Genomic DNA, 22,633 nt, shown 5'->3' with positions numbered 1-22,633 from the left:
ACGAAGATATGAAAACTGAGTGAGGAAACAGTTAAGAAAGTTTGATCAATAGTGTCAAATTGGTACAGAGATTAAAAAGGAGTTGTTTAAGAAAAGACCACTGGTGGGGCGCCTGGGTGGCACAGCGGTTAGGCGTCTGCCTTCGGCTCAGGGCGTGATCCCGGCGTTATGGGATCGAGCCCCACGTCAGGCTCCTCTGCTATGAGCCTGCTTCTTCCTCTCCCACTCCCCCTGCTTGTGTTCCCTCTCTCGCTGGCTGTCTCTATCTCTGTCGAATAAATAAAATCTTTAAAAAAAAAAAAATAGTATGGCCTGTTCTTAATGGGGGAAATTGTTCACAGNGTGGTTACCAGTTACCTTCAAGATAACCAAGAAGTTTGGGTAAAAATCAGATTGCAATGGCATCAGAAACCAAGCAAATTCTCCATAAATTTTCCCAGGAAATAAACAGTAGCTTTTTGATCTAAGTCCACTGTATAACTTAATTTTAATAAATTGTCTGGCTCATTCCTCCTCTAAAATTTAATGCACTATTCTTGAGTTTAATCATGCTCAAGGATAAAAACATACTAAATGAAAGCATTTACATATTTTTCTAAAAGTACAAAATGAGATCAGGTATGAAAAACCCACGGCTAACATTGTACACAACAGTGGAAAACTGAGTTTTTCCTCTAGGATCAGGAACACGGCAATGATGCTCACTGTCACCACTTGTATTCAACACAATATTGAAAGTCCTAGCCAGAGCAATTCGGCAGGCAGGCGGGCAAGAAGGAAAAGAGAAGGAGAAGGAGAAAGAAAAAGTAAAGGAAAAGGAAAAGGAAAAGAAAAAGGAAAGGAAAAGAAAAGAGAAGAGAAGAGAAGCAGGGAGGATGAAAAAGGGAGGGAGGGAGGGAGGGAGGGGCATCCAAATCAGAAAGCAAGAAGTAAAACTACCTGTTTGCAGATAACATGCTCTTTCTTATATGTATAAACTCTAAAGATTCCACAAAGAAAACCTATTAGAACTAATAAAACAAATTTGGCAAAGATGCAGGATACAAATCAACACTTAAAAATCAGCTGTGTAAACAATCTAAAAGAGCAATTTTAAAAATCCCATTTAGCATAGCATCGAAAAGAATAAAATACTTAGGAATAAACTTAATCAAGGAGGCAAAAGACTTGTACATTGAAAACTACAAAACGTTACTGAAAGAAATTAAAGATGATATAAATAAACGGAAAGACCTCCCATGTTCATGGGTTGGAAAACTTACTATTGCTAAAATATCCACACTACCCAAAGCAACTTACAGATTCGATGCAATCCCTATCAAAATCCTAATGGCATTTTTTTTTTTTTCAGAAACAGAAAACATCATGCTGAAATTCACACAGAATCTCAAAGGACCATGAATAGCCAAAATAATCTTAAGAAGAAGAGCAAAACTGGAAGCCTTATACTTCCTAATTTCAAAATATATCACAAAGCTACAGCAATCAAAATAGTAAAGTACTAGCATAGAGAGAGACATACAGACCAGTAAAACAGAGCCCAGAAATAAACCCTCATATATGGAGTCAAATGACCTTTAACAAGGATGCCAAGACTATACAACGAGGAAAAGACAGTCTCTTCAACAACTGGTGCTAGGGAAACTGAATATCCACATGCAGCAGAGTAAAATGGGCCCTTACCTTACACCATACAAAAAAGTTAATGCAAAATGGAATAAAAATCTAAATGTAAGACCTGAAACTATACTCCTACAAGAAAACAGGGGAAGAGCTTCATGACATTGGAATGGGCAATGATTTCTTGGATATGACACAGCACAGGCAACAAAAGCAAAAATGGACAACTAAGACTACATCAAACTTTAAAACTTCTGCACAAAATGAAAGCAATCAATAGAGTTGGACAAAGGTGAACTAGTCCTTGCCCGTCACAGGACAAAGGTGAACTAGTCCTTGCCCGTTACACTCCAGGAGGGGTATCAGGTATCGAACAATACAGCAATAACATAACCATCTATATGATGAAAACTGTGGTAAATGCTACAAAGGGAAAATGCGATACTGTGAGAACACTTTATAGGGCAGCAGGTTAGCTCTGGGGAGGGCAGTGTGCGCCTTGGAAAAACCTCCCTGAGGAAGTGACAGTCAAGCTGAGACCTACAGGATGAACAGGAATTAGATGCATGTTAAGGGTGCAGGAAGCCTTACAACAGAGGAAGCGACATGTCTGAGGCTCTGTGGCAGGAAGGGTCTGGGTAATATGAGGAACAGAGAGAAGGCCAACATAACTGCACTGAAGGGAACAAGAAGGGGAGAGGAAGAAAAGGAGGCTGGAGAGGGTGGCAGAGGCCAAATCAAACATGGCCCTGTATGCCACGATAAGGATATTGGGCTTCACCTAAAAACAACAGCAAGCCATTGAAGGGTATGGGCTCAATACTTAATGCTTGCTAAATTAAAATAAATCTGTACATTGAGAAGATCTCAAGGTCTGTTCTAACTATAAAAGGTCTAGAAATCTAAGGTCTAGAAATCTCATCTAAGATTACAAACTGCTCCAAAATCCCAGTTTATATCACACATAATAAATCGAAAGTCTCACATCTTTTGCAAAACTAATAATGGCTGCCAGTGGTTTCAACGTATCCAAATGGAAGAAAATATCCTAGAAAGAAATGTATAGAGTTGTTCTCATTTTCAACATGTATTTCCTTTTCACTAAAATCTATACAGGATAGCAATGCTATTTATAGACCTCAATTCTAGCTCAAAGTACTAAAAGTATTTACAAAACTAAACTCACATGTTCTCTAAACTAGAATTTTCATCCAAACCAGCTCAAGACTAAAGTTCCTGTGGCACAGAGACAGTTCTCAGAAGACAGGGAAATTGGCCAATTTGATGCTTTGGCAATTGATTGTAGAATTTGTTTTCTCAGAAAGCATTCACACTCTTCCATCAATAATTCTAATTCAAATAATCTATCCTAAAAGGAGAATCAGAGTCGGATAAAGATTTACCTAGGATAGTCACTATTATTTACAGAGTGGGAAAAATATAAAAATAAAATATAAGCCTACCAAAAAGGGAATAGTTATAAAGCCATGGGACAAAATTATCATACAGTCATTGAATACCACTTAGCAGCTGGGTGACCTTAGGCAAGTAATGTAACCCAAGGCCCAGTTTCTTTGTCTTTAAATTGATAGTGATGATGGTACTTAACCCATGGAGTTGATATAAAGAATTAATTGGAACACTTATTTAAAATATTTAGCAGAGGGGTGCCTGGATGGCTCAGTCAGTTAAGCATCTGACTCTTGATTTCAGCTCAGGTCATGATCTCAGGGTTGTGGGATCGAGCTCCACCTGCAGGGAGTCTGACTCTCTCTCTACCTCTCCTGCCCCTCCCCACCCCATGTGTACTCTCTCTAAAATAAATAAATCTTTTTAAAAAATTAAAATAAACAGAGTTGCCATATGATTCAACAATTCCATTCCTAGGCAGTACACCTGTAGGTTAAGTACCATCATTAACCATTTTAAAAAGAATTGAAAATGTATATCCACACAAAAACTTGAACATCGGGGCGCCTGGGTGGCACAGCGGTTAAGCGTCTGCCTTCGGCTCAGGGCGTGATCCCAGCGTTACGGGATCGAGCCCCACATCAGGCTCCTCTGCTATAAGCCTGCTTCGTCCTCTCCCACTCCCCCTGCTTGTGTTCCCTCTCTCGCTGGCTGTCTCTAACTCTGTCAAATAAACAAATAAAATCTTTAAAAAATAAATAAATAAATAAATAAATATAAAATTTCATAAAAAAAAAAAACTTGAACATGAACGAATGCTCAGAGCAAATCAACAATAACCAAAAGATGGAAACGACACAAATGTTCATAACCTGATGAATGTGCAAACAAAATGTAGCAGAACCATAATGAAATATTCAGCCATCAAAAGGAATGAGGTACCACTACATGCAGCAATGCAGATGAATTTTGAAGACATGCGAAATGAAAGAAGGCAGACACAAAACGCCTCATATTTGTATGAGGCCCAGAACAGGCAAATCCATAGAGACATAACGTAGATTAGCGGTTTCTTAGGAGTGTGGGGAAGGAGAGAGTGAGTGCTAATGCATAGGTTTTTTTGAAGGAAGGTGAGGAAAATATTCTAAAATTGAATGTAGTGATGGTTGCACAAAAAAGTGACTCTGCCAGGGCGCCTAGGTGGCCCAGTGGGTAAAGCATCAGACTCTTGGTTTTAGCTCAGGCCATGATCTCGGAATCCTGGGACTGAGCCCTGTGTCAGGCTCCCCACTCAGCCGTGAGTCTACCTATCTCCCTCTCTTGCTGCCCCTTCCCCCATCACACTTGCTCTCTCTCTCTCTAAAATACACAAATAAATCTTTTTTTTTTTTTTTAAGTGATTGGGATGCCTGGGTGGCTCAGTCAATTAAACGTCTGCCTTCAGCACAGGGTCCTGGGATGGAGTCCCACATCGGACTCTTTGCTCGGTGGGAAGCCTGCTTCTCCCTCTGCCTGCCGCGCCCTGCACCCCCCCCCCGTTTGTGTGCTCTCTCTCTCTCGGACAAATTAATAAATAAAACCATTTAAAAAAAAAGTGATTACACCAAGAGCCAACTGAATTATACACTTTAAATAATTAAATTGCATGGCATATGAATATCCCAATAAGGCTTTTCTTTTAAAAAACAGTGTTTCTTTAAACTATATAACTCTTAGATTTATATCGCTGGCCACAGTACTCAATGGCATAAAGTCATCCACAGTTTTCAGCATTTAACCTCTTTACTCACCAGAAGTTTTTAGCGCTGGGCACCTGGGTGGCTCAGTCGGTTAAGTGTCCAACTCTTGATTTCCACTCAGGTCATGATCTCAGCATCACAAGATTAAGCCCCACATCAGGCATTACGATGGGCCTGGCACCTGCTTAAGATTCTCTCCCTCTCTCTCTCTCTGTCCCTCCTCAACACCACCCCCACCTCAAACGCACACACTCTCTCTCTCAAAAAATTAAAATTAAAAAAAAATTTTTAGTGCTGTATGACTTCACAAATATGGCGAAAATGTAGAGTCCAATTGGGCCATTGTGCCAAAATAATACTATATAACTCTTAAGCAACAATGAAAGAAAAAATAACACAGGCTAAAGGACAAAAAAAAAGAACTGTACAAAAACATGGTTTTGGGTAGTTAAGAGCAGTAGGACTTCCTATAAATGACGGTTGTTAGGCACCCACTTGAAGACATTTTGATTGCTGATGGTATACGGATTCAAATAACAGAAATTCGAAACCTCCTTTTATGGAGGAATTAGAACTGACATGAACAGCAAACATTTGGTATGTCAGACTAGAAAAACAATGCAGAGGTTACTAAACTCTAGAGAAAGGACATTATATTGAACTGAAAGATTTCCTTCTGTTTTTCTTCCACGTGTATGTTTGTTTCCAAAAAACCAAAAGGAAAAGGATTACGCTAGAAAAGCAGCAGATTCCCCAACAAGACTTGGCATCTTGCCAATGAGTGTTGGTTTTAATCATAATGGTTCAGACCAACCCTTAACATGTGGCATCAGGGAAAAGAACTGACAAGATTCAGACCCAAAAGCCTAACAGGCTATTAAATCTCATGAAAGAATTCGATTGCCACCTAAATATGCTGAAGCAGGACTAGCTTTTGGTATGGTCTATTGGGGCTCAGGAGTAAAAAGGTAACAATATATTGCTTTCTTCAATTATTCACTGTCAGATAATCCAGGTATAAGGTCTCTTTGCAAAAAAAAGAGAGGGGAGGCTCACAAAAACATTCTTCCTAAATGTTTACAGAATTCCATTCTTTACTAAAGAAGGAATTTAACAAATAAGCAAAAAAAAAAGTTAGCACTCGGGGAAGACAAATTATTTGATACAAGAACACAGGCATATTAATCATTCGATGCCTCAGGAAAGGTGAAAATAAATTCTATCAACGTGAAGAACAACAGGAATATGATTATCTCTGAAGAAGCAAATATAGAAATCAAACAGAAAAATTACTTTTTAGAAAATGAATTTCAACATAATTTATCTCTTAGTCCCAAGGCCTTCAGAATAATTCTCCCAGGCAAAGACAGAAAATCTCTAAAACCACCTGGGGAAAAAGTGATAAAAATGAACACTAAAGAACACCAGATACTAATTAAAAAGAAAAAAACTCATCTTAAAATTTTTGAGAAAAAATCTAAGCGAACTAGAGCCTGATAGAGTCTGAGATTTGTCAGAATAGCTTTTAAGCCACTCCCCCTTCCCCTATATACCCAATAACTAGGCACCCCTAAACATTTTTTATTGAAATATAATTTACATGCCATAAAATTTGCACTTTAAAGTGTACAATTCAATAGTTTTTAATACATTCACAAAGTTTTGCAACCACCATCACTATCTAATGCTAGAACATTTTCATCATCCCAAAAAGAAACCACAAGCCCATTGGTAGTTACTCACCATTCCCACCTCCCCTCAACCTCTGTCAACCACTAATCTACTTTTTATCTCTATGTGTTTGCCTATTTAGGGCATTTCATATAAATGGAATCACACAATTTGTGGCTTCTGTGGGCCTTATTAAATCTTACACTTCATTATGGTATGATTTCTCTTTTTTTCCCCAATTATTAGGCATGATCAAAGCAATGTTATCATCCCTGCAGGAAATACTTAAAAAACATTTAACACATATACACATAAAACAAACACAAAATTATACTGTGAGGCTGATATGGAATAACAGACATAGGTATAAAGAATACTACATAAATGAACACACTGTAATCTTGACAACCTTTGCAATAAAATTTCTGAAAGACATGCGATTTTTTATTTTCCTAGGATCTTATTTATTTATTTGACAGAGAGAGAAAGCACAAGCAGGGCGAGCGGCAGGGAGCTGAACAGGGAGCCCAACGCAGGGCTCGATCCCAGGACCCTGGGATCAGGACCTGAGCAGAAGGCAGATGCTCAACCGACTGAGCCACCCAGGTGCCCCTAAAACATGAGATTTTTTTTTTAAAGAACTCTCACCAACATTTTGACATCTTCCAAAGTACTAACTTAACTTATTATCATAAATTTTAATTGCTGTACGTACATTACTATTATAAAGACACTAAACTACAAAAAATGTATACATATACAGCAATAAAAATCCAAAGAAGCCATAGGAAAAAATATGTAAATAGTTGTGGTGTTTAGGTGATGGGAACATATAGTTTTAAATTTTTTTAATTAATTTATTTATTTAAGTCATCTCTACACCCAACATGCGGCTCAAACCCACAACCCCAAGATCAAGACTTAGCCAGCCAGGTCCCCCTAAATGTATTTTACTTTTAATTTTAAAGTAGTATCCCTGTCACTTTTTGAAAGGCATTTTTAAAATACACCCAAAAATTTCATGCTTGGTGTCATAAGTAGGCAAAAGCAGGAATTTCCCACCCATTCATGTGAATATATGATTACCTTCATATCTAAACTAAGTGTACACAATATGGAAAAATGATACTAATACATCGTTCATCTTAATATGAATGTCTTAAGTTAATACATCTTAAAAAAAACAATTTGAAGAACTTTATGTATAGCATGATCTTAGCTATATGGAAACAAAACACAATGTATTATGTAGTGGTGTGTTTGCATGTATATATTTAAAAAGATCTGCAAAGATATTCACCAAACTGTTAAGAGTGGTTACTCCTGGAGAGGAGACTAGATAGAATAAAGAGACGTTCACTTTTTATTTCATATATTTTTGTATTAATTGCCTATTTAATAAGCATTTGCAACCTTTAATAATTTTTTAATCACCAATTTTTTAAAATTATTTGAAGATGCCATCAGTTTGGATTATTTTCTTCTGGAAAAAAACAGAAGTACATTAAATTCAACACCTTCTTGTGTCAATTTTTAATTATCCAAACCAAAAGAGAAACTGAACATGGCAGCAATGCCAATAGGTTATATTTGGCTTCCAAACACGTAATAGGTCTTTGCAGCATCTTTACTCATAATATACCCCAGAGGAAGCATCTGAGTGGTACCCTGGAAAGTCTGTGATGAAAACTTTGCTGTACAACAGCTATTTAGTAAAGATAATTAACATCACCTTTGGTATTCACATTTTACCCTAACATACCCATGTGTTTTTTTTGTTTTTTAAGATTTTATTTATTTATTTGACAGAGAGACAGCCAGCGAGAGAAGGAACACAAGCAGGGGGAGTGGGAGAGGAAGAAGCAGGCTCCCAGCAGAGGAGCCTGATGTGGGGCTCGATCTCAGAACGCTGGGATCACGCCCTGAGCCGAAGGCAGACGCTTAACGACTGTGCCACCCAGGCGCCCCTAACATACCCATGTTTTAACAATTATTGCCAGTACATGTGGAACCAGAATTTAGGGGAAAAAAAAAAAAGCACTCTGAGAAGACACTATAGACTAATACAAAATACAGCTCTTAATCTCAAAAAATGAGCCAAGTTGTAAAATACCAAACCAAGTTTTAGAAGACAGTGGAGAAGAGGAAGAAATAGGAAATGTCAGTCTCCCATTCTTTCTTTCCTTTCCGATTTATCCTCCTGATGCCTCACACCCGAACTCCTTATTGAGCTTACCAGCAAGAGGCTCTGGGGCCCACCTGAAATGTGCAAATCAAACAACGTTATAAACAAAAAGACATTAAAAGCATACCTTTTCCAAAATGAACTTGTTTAAATATGGCATGTAGCCCTGATTGGAGACAGGCCCTTCATCATCATCCCTGAAGTGCTCTTCAAGGGCAACAGGGTCATGTGGAACCTTCAGCACCGTGCACAGGTTATGGGAAAGGACCTAAGGGGGAAAGAAAGTAGTTTAAAGGCATCCGCTAACCAACACATGGCAGCTTCACTGTCTGAACACAACCGGCTGCTCCCCGCCCTCGGGAGAGAAAGATGGGGAGTAAGCCAACAAATATGGGGTGAGTACTGCTTGGCTGCCTGCTCCTCACTTGGTTGTTCCCTCATCCCCTCCCCAGTTCTGGTTCACTCCCCTCCCCAGTTCTGGTTCACTCCAAACAAGTCTCTTCTCCGTGCCTACAATGAGCCGGCTCCGTGCAAGATCTAAGACACTACACAGGAATAAAGGGAGCGGCACAGGGGATGCAGTTAATGACACTGTAATAGCGCGTATGGTGACAGACGGTAGCTATGCTTGTGGTGAGCACAGTATGACATACAGAGAAGTTGATCACTACGCTGTACACCTGAAACCAATGTATACTATGTGTCAACTATACTTTAAAAAAATGTTTAAATATCTGTGACTATAATATTCCTTGTAGTTTTTTATTACTTGGCCCACATTAGAAAGAAAAAAGGGGGAAAGCACAAGAGGATGTTTTCCAAAATTAAACTTCTCCCCAGGTAGAGCAGTGTCGATCAGATAGAGCTGTAAGAGAAAGAACATGGAACTGGGCAGCTGCAGCCGAGGGTTCTGGACAAAGTGACCAGGGCCAATCACACCTCTCTGGGCTCCAGTGTTCTCACTTGTTCCACGCAAAGGGGCAAGTTAATATACAAAGGTACCAAATATTAATTAGCAATCTCTAAGTGTCCAAATACCTCTAAAATTCTAGGATACTAGGCTACGTTTTCAGCATGAGTCTAAAAGAACATAAATATAAAAAGAGAAAAGAAATCAAGGGCCTGGTTTAGAAATAGGAGAAAAATTAATTGCAAAAGTATCTCAGAAGTCACCAAAATGGTTGAAAGTCTTCTGTAGAAAATTCGCATTCCGTATATAAAGTATTACTGGTTTTGGCATAACCTAATACATACTTTAACACTCAGGCAGTTCAATTAGCAATTTGGTCTGAGTACTAATCTCATTTTGCATTAAATTAAAATTTTAAAACTTAACCCCCCCCCATTTCATTCGTGCGTTTTAAAAAGGTCAATTTCATAGCTCAGGCTGTACTGGCTTTAACAGAGAATCCTACCAGATGTTAAATCCCAGGTTAAAATATTACCAGCAAGAGACTCTGGGGCCCACCTGATACTCTTATACTCAGCCCTACACATTTAATCACTAGAAGAACCACATTCGTCTCAACGAAACTTTCAATACCATTAAGCAAGTCACTTTTTTCTGTATACACATATTTCAGTTACGATTTTTGAAGATTAAAAAAAAGTAACCTAGGGGCGCCTGGGTGGCACAGCGGTTAAGCATCTGCCTTCGGCTCAGGGCGTGATCCCGGCGTTATGGGATCGAGCCCCACATCAGGCTCCTCCGCTATGAGCCTGCTTCTTCCTCTCCCACTCCCCCTGCTTGTGTTCCCTCTCTTGCTGGCTGTCTCTATCTGTCAAATAAATAAATAAAATCTTTAAAAAAAAAAAAAAAAGTAACCTATAAACAGAATATTTGCATATCTTCTCTCTATATTTGTTTTGTTTCTCAAAGCTTCGTTTATGTGGAGATCCTTTTCTACATGCTCTACTGGTTTTAAGGAAGTAGGTAAAGTAAGGAAGTAAATTCACAAATGGTTATAAATGAAGTAATGAAGACTTTTATCAGCCCCTACAAAGCAGGCTGTGTTTCTCAAGCAAGACCTCTATTTGCCAATAGTGGAGCACATGAAAAGAGCACGGTAGAGCTTTTGCTGAAGAATCTTGCACCACAGTCAGCAAAAACCTAAATAGATATTTCCTTTCTCTATTTACCTAGTAAAACTAACAGGGTAATTATCTACTTCCAAAGAGGTTTTGTGAGGGTCAATTTCAAGAACGTAAAGTGCTTAAAACTTGTAATGTACTACAGAAATACAAGTTTAGAGAAATAAGGAGCAATTTTCTCAGATAAGGCTCAAAGGTCATTCAAATCTGAAATCATTTGGGACTTCAATCAAGTAAAAATTCCCAACCACTGGTTAAATTATGGTGCATTCATAAAACGTTAAGAACAATAAAGAGCTCACTGTGTGGTAATATGAAAATATCTCCAAGATAAGTTAAGTGAAAAAAGCAATATGCTTAAGATTATGTTTAGTGTGCCATCTTTTATGTAAAAGAAAAAGAAAATAAAAAATAAGAAACTCTAGCAGAGGGGCACCTGGGTGGCTCAGTCGGTTGAGCATCTGCCTTCAGCTCAGGTCATGATCCCAGGGTCCTGGGATCGAGTGACACATCGGGCTCCTGGCTCGGCAGGGAGCCTGCTTTGCCCTCTGCCTGCCACTCCCCCAACTGTGTGCTCTCTCTCTCTGACAAATTAATAAAAATTAAAATAAAATAAATAAAGGTTCTGTTTCAGAAAGAAAGAAAAAAAAAGAAAGAAAGAGAAAGGAAGAAAGGAAGAAAGAAACTCTAGCAGAATATATAAGAAACTAATAACAGTAGGGGAAAGACTACCTTGGTGGGAGACCTGAGGGAGAAGACTTTTCACTGCACCTCCCCTTTTTCTTAAGTTTGAAAAAAAATTTTACCTATTCGAAAATGTTCTACCTATTTAAAAAATTAAACATGTATTTTTTAAAAAGCGGCTGACCTAAAATCACACAGCTAAATCTATCTTTGAAGTCTACATTTTTTCTTTTACATTAATCTACTCTCTAGAGATAGGTATAAAAGGAAGGCATATTCCACAGCAGTGTACCATGATTAACAGATAAGTGAGATGTAAGGACAATCAATGAGTTCAGAAAAGAGAAACAATGTGTGATAAAGTGACTTCATAGAGGAAGTGAAATGTAACCTAGGCCTTAAAATAATGAGAGCTTTTTGGACAGGAAAGGGCAATTGGCAGGCTTTCAGACAGGGGAATAACATGAGAAAAGTAGCCGATTAATGCAAACACCTCAGAGGACAAAAAGGAGACCCCAATCTCTCCCACACCCCTCTTTCTCTACCTTCAGGTTTCACAGACCTTCCCACTGAAGTCCTGGCAGGGGCTTTGGGTGCCATATCGTCATCCTCCTCATCTTACAGATGGTGAGTACTGGCTCGAAGAGATAAAATATGATTTGTTTTGTTTTTAACTAAGGTTACTTAGCAGAACTGAGACTAGAATTCGGGTTTTGTAATCCCAGGTCCAACACTCTCTAGTAGTAAGAACACCATGGTTTTAGTTCTCTGAAGTCAACAACGCTCTTTGTATGTGTAGGTGCTTAGCTCAGTTCAGTGACCTACTAAAGAAGGGTTAGAATCAACTCCAGACTTCAGCCGTGGACAAGTACACACCACGTTTGTTAAACAGAGGTACAGCTGAACTCAGTGACAATTTTCTTAACTGCCTTTATCTTTATTTAGTTAAACAAACTGTGAGGGAGACAGTACTTAACAGCAATAAGGGCCTAGAGGAGATGTGAGCGCCAGCCCTGCTCATGCAGTCTGTTCCTGTTCGGTGGTTTGCCACTTACCGTTTTATAATGGCTGAATGTTTTGCTACCTATTTGCTCAGTCTCAGCATCCTCACTGCAGAATAAGGTGTTAAACCTGCTTCTAAAAAAAAATTTTTAAAGCCCAATCCTTAACTGTAAACCCGAACTCGTTTTATGAATTCAGCAAAAGAGCTATAATTCGATCATAAATTCAGCTTTTTTTGTTGTTAATACGGCTTAGAATGGGTAATTCTTCATCAAACAAAATAAACTGAATAACAGATATCTGAAAAGGTTTTGTTACTAAAAGAGAACAAAAAAAAGTGTGCTATCTTTAAAACTTTTCAAAAATTTTTATCAGCATAAATAAATAAAATATTTTTAAAAGGTGGGAGGCGGGTGCGCCTGGGGGGCTCAGTTAAGTGTCTGCCTTCAGCTCAGGTCATGATCTTAGGGTCCTGGGATTGAGCCCCGCATTGGGCTCCCCACTCAGCGAGGAGTCTGCTTCTCCTTCTGCCCGTGCTCTTGTGGTCTCTTTCTCTCTCAAATAAATAAATAAAATCTTAAAAAAAAAAAAAAAACAGCAGCAATTTTTTAAAAGCCTAAACAGTATCTCAAGTTTTTTTTAATAAAAAATAAAATGTATAAAGAAACCAAAATCTTAAAGGCCAGAATATAAACTATTAACAAGAAGTAAACACTCCATAAGCTTGTACAGTAGTTTATGCTTTTCAGAGTAGACTTGCATCATCCTTTGGTTGGTTTTAGTCTTGCCCCTGGGAAAAGTAGGTATTATTGCTATTCTACAGATGAAGAGGCTGAGTCAGAGATTAGGAGATGTGCCCCAAATCACAGAATTCTATGTGTAATGAAACTGGGACTAGAACCCAAGCCTCCTGCTCTGATGCCCTTTCCACATGTGCCACTTTCCCTCTCTTTCTGGAAGAACAGAGAGCCCTATGACCCCGCGGCCACGTATGCATGCTGTAGATAGGGTGCAGTGATGGACTGGTGCTCCCCTAGCCCTATCTAGTCAGTTCTCCAGGACCCAATAAGGGGGCTGGCACTATTTTGTGGAGTCAAGTTAAATCCAGTGGTGAAGAACGAGATATTCCTAGAACTCTGGGACCATTCTCTCTCAGGAAGCCCCCATCTGCTAGCACCCACCTTTGGGGGAACCAGTTCCAAGAGACACTAGCCTCTCCAAATGAGGAAGCTGGAAAGCAGATCAGGACAAAAACAATCAAAGAGCTGCAAGTTCTTCATTTGTATAAGGACTGCCCCTGAATCACTCTAATCAGAGTGTTGGCAAGTGTCTCAAAAAAGTTGAATTTATCCCACTTCAAATGTCTGCTCCTCCAAAGGCCATTCTTTCGGCGCCCACATGATTGCTAAGCAACTTTGCTCTCATTCCCCTGATTTGAAGAATAAACTATTGTTACTACAATAAAAGATCCACATCCATGCCAATAGCCCATCTCTCTACTATTGCCTCTGCAGGACCTTTGCTGACAAGAGATGGCTAGCTGCATGAGCCCTGTTCGTTGGTCTGTTCCGTTCAGTGGTTTGCCATTCACCCTTTTTAAGCATTTTACTCCAACTATCATGAAAACAAAATCAAGGATGATGAACAACTAAACAGTATTTTAACACACATGAGTGCATCATGTTTACCCTCCTCTCTCCCAAAGACGTAGAGATTATAAAGGTTCTCTGAAATGTGCCCTCCCACAAGTCACACAGTTTCCCTTTACAGGATGTGCGTAATGGGCAAACTTCAACACTGAAGAAAGGGGGGTGGGGATCTCTATTCCAACAAGCTTATCTGAACGAACACAATTATAGAATTATAATTCATAATAAGCAATCTTTAAAAAAAAAAAAAAAAGAAATTCCTGTCTGATTTATAAAATTTCAAGCTAATGGCGAATTACCAGAAAACTCTTCCTAACAATGAACCAGAATGACCAATTTCCTACCAGTACTATGCCCTGCCTTAAGAGCATTGTCTTAATAGAAGTCCTGCCCCTTACCACATAGAGTCATTTTCCCTTTCCTGACAATCTCCTTTCATCCGGCTTATCACTATTTAAGTCTTGCTTGCTTTCTCTTAAATTATCTTCACTGTATTCAGCCTCAGAAATCTCCAAGTCAATACTGATTCAGTCCCTAAATGCAATCACCATCCTAGACTCTTTCACCAAATAATCTTTTAAAAGATTTTATGTATTTATTTGAGAGACAGAGTGAGAGCACAAGCAGGGGGAGTAGTAGAGGCAGAGGGAGAAGCAGACTCCCCGCTGAGCAGGGAGCCCCATGTGAGGCTCGATCCCAGGATTCTGGGATCATGACCTGAGCCCAAGGCAGACGCTTAAACGACTGAGCCACCCAGGCGCCCCTTACCAAATTAATCTTAAAATGCTGCTAATGTCACATTATACCCTCATCTAAAATTCATCAAAAGCCTTCGGAAGTAAAAACCAAGTAAGTATCTCAGCCCTCTATTTAAGTCACTCGACAAGTCAGGCTCTCTTTAGCTTTCTAGTGTTTCTTCCTACCCCTCTGTACCAAACATACGAAGCCCACCGAACAAGTTTACTCACTGTACCATACACAAACCCTGTACCATACCTCTTCGCTCCAGGCCTTTGCTCCAACCACCCCTATACCTCCATTTCTACCTAACATAAATGCTATCCCTTTCAGAAGCCTCCACCACCGAAAATCAAGGTGGTCTTTCCTCACTCTGCATTTCCCAAGCACTCTGTACTTTTTATTTTACACTACCACACATGATTTTTCTCTCCCAAGATTGTGAATTTCTGAAAGAATGGCCCATGTCTTACCTATCCTTGCATTCCCACAGCACTTCACATGCTATCCAGAAGGCAGAAGGATTTCTATAAATGCTGAACAAATCCTTAGAAAATTCTCTTTTAACAGTAAAACTATAATATTTTACTAATGACAACAATCTTAGGAAATATCCTACTCCTGTCTCCTTATTTCATAGATAAAAAGACTGGGGCCTGAGACTTGCTCTAAGTCATACACTGATTAATAACAAAACAGCGATGAGAACCCAAGTCTCCTATCTGCCTGTCTCACAAAAGTGGGGTGCCAGAAACATTCCCTTCTGCCTAGTTACATCCTTCAAGACTGGGTCATTCTCCATAAACTCTAGGAAACCTTTACTGGCCCTCCTGTCCACTGAACTCCTACTCAGCAACTAAATTAATTGTTTCACATGCTAGCAGTATCTCAAATACCTAACTGCAGCTCAGTGAGGGACGGAACCTTGCCCAATAGTTGTATTCTATATTCCTCACAGGAGCCCAACACTTATGGACAGATTAAGGCCGGATATCTAAATCAAAACCACCTGCTGTGATGTTCTCTACAGACTATACGCCATTAAACTACCTACAGTAAATGCCACTGGATTTCATTCTAAATGAACCACCTTTAATAAGTATTTCAGGCAATTAATCAACTTAGCCCTCTTCAGAAATCAAACAGAAAATATCAACAAAATTGACCACAACATTTTTTTAAATTTCCCTTTAAAAAGAGACACCACAAAGAAACAAACAAAAGAAGGCTGATAGCTCCAATATTCAAATTACTCTTATAAATTAAAAAAAAAAAAAAAGATGAACACCTAATAAAAAAATGGACAACGGACATGAATGAGAAATGTGTAAAAGAAACTGACGGCTGGGGCGCCTGGGTGGCACAGCGGTTAAGTGTCTGCCTTCGGCTCAGGGCGTGATCCCGGCGTTATGGGATCGAGCCCCCACATCAGGCTCCTCTGCTATGAGCCTGCTTCTTCCTCTCCCACTCCCCCTGCTTGTGTTCCCTCTCGCTGGCTGTCTCTATCTCTGTCAAATAAATAAATAAAATCTTTAAAAAAAAAAAAAACTGACGGCTAATAAATATAGAAAAGGATGCTTAGCCTCACTAGTAACCAAAATAATGCAAACTAAAACAGCTATTACTTTTTGCTTGAGTAACAATACCTGGCATTTGAACAGATACAGGGGAGTGAAGATAGCCACCACCCAACACTGGAGAAGGAATAGAGCAGGTCTTCTCCATCCCTACTGACATTTTGCACCAGATAATTTTTTTTTAAACTTCTTTTCTTTTTTTTTTGGTCAGGTAGGCTCCATGCCCAGCATAGAGCCCAACACAGGCTTGAACTCACGACACTGAGATCAAGACCTGAGCTGAGACCAAGAGTCAGACACTTAACTGACTGGGCCACCCCGTCGCCCCTAGATCAGATAATTCTTTGCTTAGGGAGCCGGAGGTGGGGGGTGTCCTACACACTGCAGCATGTGTACCAGCATCCCTGGCTGAAAACATCTAAACATCTCAAATATCTAAGAACAGGAAAGTGGTTAAATAAAACATGGTGCATCAACACAGTAAATAGTTCAAAGCCATTATTAAGAATATTGTCTGTATCTATGAGCAGTGATATGGAAAGATGACCTTAACACCTCTTTAAGAAAATAGGTTACAGGGGCGCCTGGGTGGCTCAGTTGGTTAAGCGTCTGCCTTTGGCTCAGGTCATGATCCCACAGTCCTGGGATCGAGCCCCACATCGGGCTCCCTGCTCAGCTGGGAGTCTACTTCTCCCTCTCCCCCTGCTTCTGCTCTCTCTCTCTTTCTTTCTGTCAGAAAATCTTTAAAAAAAAGAAAAAAGAAAAAAAAAAGGTTACAAAATCATATGAAATACAGTCCCATTTATATAGAAGGATATATATGTTTGTGTATATGCAACTGTGTGCATGCATGTGTGTATGTGTACAGAGTAAGGAGAGGGATGAAAAAGGGGTGGAAGAGAGACAAAAGATGTTAGAAAGATATTCACTGAAAAGTTAATCGCATCTGCCCTTGGTGGTAGAATTTTGGGTACTTTTACCTTTGCCTCTATACTTCAATGCGTTGTTTGAATATTCTACGTATTATCTTCATAATCAGAAAAAGTGAAGCTTTTATATCTACGGAAAATTTAAAAATTAAATATGTCTGGGGGTTGCAGCTAGAGAACACCAATAAAATTACAAAATATGAAGAGAGCACTGTAGGAATATAGAGTTGATGAAACTAACTCAGTTCAGTCATCCACAAAGAACTATGCTTTGCCATGCCTCTTGAAGAAGCCACACGTTGGGCTCCCAATCTGGGACAACTTCCTTAGATTCCAGTCCCCGCTGGACTACAGCATAAACAAATGTCTTTAAGAAGATAAATCATGTATAAAAAGATTTAACTCCAGTAAGTGTGTGCACCTATCTCTCCCACTACTTTGTAATTCATAAAGGGAAGGTCTATATTTTATCCAACTGTGAAACACCAAAACCTAATAAAGTGCCTGATGTTCAACAAACATTTGCTAAATGAGCCCTATTTGAGAATTTTCTTATCTCTCTCTCTAATTTAGTTTGCTTCTCCATCATCTTTATCTAGATCTCTGAATTTACTTCACTGTACTACCACGATATTCCACTGAGAGAATTTTTGTTTAATTGGAATCTCCAATTCAGATCACTTTTAGAGTAAAAACCAATATCTCCATTAGTTATTCACACCACCAGAACTAGCAGGCGTAACTCATCTGACCTGAGGTCCAGTAAAGCAATCCAGTTCCTCAAAATACAAGTAGAGATTTTTGAGGAAAGGACTCAGAATTAACAAGTGTGAGAGAGAACTCTATAACAGAAGAGAGAAAAATTACATAGTTCAATTTAGTACACTCTACTCCAAAAGAAAATCTGAAGCCACAGTACGTACCCAAAGTGATAATAAAGATCACAGATCTGAGGTTTATCTTTGCTGCCCCCTCTTCTGACCACTCTGTCTCCTTATGGTCTCCCTAATATGATTCCCATCCTTATCAAGCTCATGAAATTGCTTTTTCAAAAGGATTCTGTGGCAGACGCAGAGATGTACCTCAAGAACAGAAATGCTGCCCAGCTACAAGGACTGTAGTTAGCTGAGAGCCTCCAGCTATTTTACCTTAGGCTCCTCAGCCAATGACTGAGCAAGATGGTCGTATCATTTGCTTCTAGTTTTGTCAAGTCCGTATCACAGTTTGACAGCTCCTTTTCCCTATCCCGCTTCCTCTCTTTTCCCCACCATAGGTGTTTCTTCTCAATAGCCCTTTTGCACTCCCAACTCTGTCTCACCATCTGCTTCCTGGAGAACCCAACACGGGACAGATACCTTCTGAACAAGTCATTCTCCCAAGCTGCTGGCACTTGGCATTCTGGATCATTCCCTTCCTTTTGGTCCTTCTCCTTAGGAGAATGAGGGATGAGGGAGGTGATCCCACAAAGGCACCTCTACCAAAGCTCAATTTTCAGCCCTGAATTCTTTCTCCTTATTCTCTTCTTCAAGAGTGCTTTTATTCTGACAATATTAAGTTACCTCTATTCTAATAAATCTCAGATCTTCTGGTCTTTCCTTCTCAACTGAACTCTGATTTATATCCCTAACTAATTCTAGAGGTTTCTACACTAAATTTGCCTCACAACCAAAAAAACACAAAGAAGAATTCATCACCTTTTTCCCCCAAAACAGGCTTCTCACTCTGATGCTAACTTTGGTACCATCATTCCTTTAACAACAAAATCATGGACTCTCCTCTTCTTGTACCTCTTTTACTTAGTTTGTCCTATTACTAAGTCTAATTCAGACCCCCAGTGCCAACTCCTCTCTCCACTGAATGAGCTGTTCTATCAGCTTACAGCTAACCAGAGAATGTAATGCTGGGAAAACAGGACACCCTGTCCTCAGTAGCAGGTCCCATTCTCCCTTCTGAGACTCCAATAAAGAGCTGCAGCAGAGCAAATACTCAACAGGATATGACCGTGGTAAACACATCAAGCTAACATAGTTAAATTAGACCTCATCTGGTACTCCACATTTTACAAAGGAGGAAACTGAAGCCCAGCAAGAAGTGACTTCCCATGGCTACACAAGTATCAGAGCACAGACAGGTCTCCTGACTCCCCAACTAGTGCTCTTTCCTGACACTTTTTCCTGTTTTTCCAAGGGACTTATTTTCTGTATCTTTCATCATGGATGTTCTTATAGACGAGTATGACATATCCCTTAAAGTCAGTGACAAATGTCTCTTCCTCTAGAAGTATTCTCTAACCTAACTCCTCCAATCCTCCCCATAGGCTAGATAGGTTCCCCTCCTCTGTGTGCTCAGCATTTTTTTGGTGAAAGTTTAATTTAAAAAGAACACTCGTCTTTGGGTGCCTGGGTGGCTCAGTCGTGAAGCATCTGCCTTTGGCTCAGGTCATGATCCCAGCCGTTCTGGGATCAAGCCCTGCATTGGGCTCCCTGCTCAGCAGGAAGTCTGCTTCTCCCTCTCCCACTCCCCCCGCTTGTGTTCCCTCTCTCTCGCTGCCTCTCTTTCTGTCAAATAAATAAATAAAATCTTTAAAAAAATAAAAAATAAAAAGAACACTTGTCTTTACACAAGAATGACAATTAATAAATAGACAAAAATGATAGACTTGATCTTAAAAATCACTATATTGCAGCCAACAATAAAATAATTCATTACAGGCAAGTGTTATGAATAGATCCCACAAGTCTTAGGTGAATTGTGTACTTTCTTTATCTCACTATATTTGAATTGACAGTTTGCTGGGTCTGTATCATTCAAAAGACTAAAGCTCTATTGGGGCGCCTGGGTGGCACAGTCGTTGAGTGTCTGCCTTCGGCTCAGGGCGTGATCCCGGCGTTCGGGGATTGAGCTCCATATCAGGCTCTTCCACTGGAAGCCTGCTTCTTCCTCTCCCACTCCCCCTGTTTGTGTTCCCTCTCTCGCTGGCTGTTTCTCTCTGTCAAATTAATAAATAAAATCTTCTCTATAAGGGTAGGGAATATCTGTTTTGATTCCCACTGCCACCGTCCCAGTCCAGCACTCATCAACTAACTCATCAACTTTCACAGATTCTCCCCAATTGGTCTCCCCATCTCCAGCCTCTCACCTCCAATTACCACACCCACATCCTCAAAATAATCTCAACACTCTACCTTTGTCATAAATACCCAAAAAGTTTTAGTAACTTCCCCTCTTTATAGGACCAGTTCTGAAGTACTGGCTCTAACGCAGTCAGTCAACAAATATATGTTAGCCATCTATTCTGTACAGGAACAAAAACATCAAAAATGTAACCCCACATCCATCACCCTATGAGCTGAAAGAACGGATGGGATGTGCTGCCTGACAAGGCAGGTAATGCTCCATCCTCCCAGAGCTGCTTATGCAATGAAATGTAATACCTTCAACACTGTTCAGCATGTGACGGAGCACGGCTGGTACACCATGTTCCCATACACCACTCTCCTGGTCCAAATCAAACATACTTGATTACCAAACAAAGGTGATTATTCTTAAGGAAGCAAAAGGTATAGAAGGCACAGACGAATCTTAAGATGAAAAAATTAGTTTTTCCAATATTGCAGAAATGTCTCCCTAATCACAAGATCTCTTCATTTATGAAATTCAACTATATGCAGATTTACTCTTAAATACCTTTCCATAGTTAATCAATTGCTGAGAACTGCAGTTTCAAGTGAACACAGATTTTGAAAAAAAAAAAAAAAGGAAAGAAGGTACAACGAGAAGAAGGAAATAAAGCAGAAAGCAGAGTAGAAAAATAGCCTTATGAAATGAATCCCTGGGGAAACAAAGGAAGCTGAGACAAAGGGCTACGTTAGACTTATGTTGTAGGACAAGAACAGAGACACACGTAAGACAGACTGTGGAGGCAAGCTGGAATACCTGGAGTTCCAGTGTGCTAATTGTCCACTGAGGGGATTACATAATAACCCTCTTGTTGGGAGGGAATGAGAACATAGCTACTCTGAGATAGCAAATGGAGTAAGTGAGAAAGGGTCATGTAAAGCCTCTTCTGTCGCCAGCTTCCAGGTACTATGTACCTCAGTACTATAGTGAGACCCAAAAGGAAGTATGAAATGGAGATCAAGAAGGTTAAGAACTCTGAGTCATAACATTAGAAACACACACTAGCTCTTAAGATGGAGGGATACACACACACACACACAGCGCCTCACAGTTTGTATAATACCTTCAATAACGCAGAAGTTTACATGTTGCTTCAAAAAAAACCCCAAAACTTCCAACTTATCTCACTTTTGAAAAGTTGTTAGCAAATAAGGAATAAAGAAAGGAAATAACCCAGAAACCATTATTACCATTTTAAGATTTTTAAATGTCTCTTACTATACTAAAATGTCTTTATTATTTTGTTTTGGTGAAATATAAAAAATATTTACAAAGACTTTTATAGGCTCATTCATGATTCCAATACCCTAATCTCATTTTTTTAATGAGATTTTTTTTAGTTCCTCAACAGAAACAACTTTTACCACAGAGGTTAACAGAAACATAATACTAAAGATTAGGGGAAAAGGGGTGCCTGGGTGGCTCAGTCGGTTAAGCATCTGCCTTAGGCTCAGGTCATGATCCCAGGGTCCTGGGATCAAGCCCCACATAGGGCTCTCTGTTCAGCAGAGAGCCTGCTTCTTTCTCTCCCTCTGCCTGCCGGCCACTCTGCCTACTTGTGCTCTCTCTCTCTAATAAATAAATAAAATCTTTTTTTTAAATTTAAAAAATAAAGTTCAACACCTTTAAAAAAAAAGATTAGGGGGAGGGGTGCCTGGGTGGCTCAGTCGTTAAGCATCTGCCTTCCGCCCAGGGCGTGATCTTGGCATTCTGGGATCGAGCCCTACATCAGGCTTCTCCACTGAGAGCCTGCTTCTTCCTCTCCCACTCCCCCTGCTTGTGTTCCCTCTCTCGCTGGCTCTCTCTCTCTCTCTGTCAAATAAATAAATAAATAAAATCTTTAAAAAAAAAAAAGATTAGGGAAAAATACTATACATGCCAAGTTCACAAAAATTAACCATAGTTTTACACTGTGTTTCACACAATAAAAGCCCTTTACTGCAACTTGCTTCCTTTATACAGTTGTCTTGCTTATGTAGAGGGCATATTCCAAGTGGATGCCTGAAACCCTACCGGATAGTACTGAACCCTAGGTACACGTTTTTTCTGATACATACATATCTGTGATCAAGTTTAATTTATAAATTAGGCACAGTAAAGAGACTAACAACAATAACTAATAATAAAATAGAATAATTATAACATACTGTAATAAAAG

General features: G+C 39.5%; 1 protein-coding gene across 2 annotated transcripts in view; it reads right to left on the bottom strand.

Moving 5' to 3' along the window:
• Positions 1 to 22,633, bottom strand: part of SWAP70 (switching B cell complex subunit SWAP70) — a 69,697-nt gene that overhangs the window by 35,668 nt on the left and 11,396 nt on the right. For both annotated transcript variants that reach the window (XM_034666546.1, XM_034666545.1), the window contains exon 2: positions 8,753 to 8,893. In XM_034666546.1, coding sequence (XP_034522437.1) covers positions 8,753 to 8,893 — 141 coding nt within the window. The remainder of the gene's footprint in view (positions 1 to 8,752; positions 8,894 to 22,633) is intronic.

This window comes from Ailuropoda melanoleuca, chromosome 8 (assembly GCF_002007445.2).
Source record: "Ailuropoda melanoleuca isolate Jingjing chromosome 8, ASM200744v2, whole genome shotgun sequence".
Classification (NCBI taxonomy): domain Eukaryota; kingdom Metazoa; phylum Chordata; class Mammalia; order Carnivora; family Ursidae; genus Ailuropoda; species Ailuropoda melanoleuca.
This window is presented reverse-complemented; position numbering and strand designations above follow the sequence as displayed.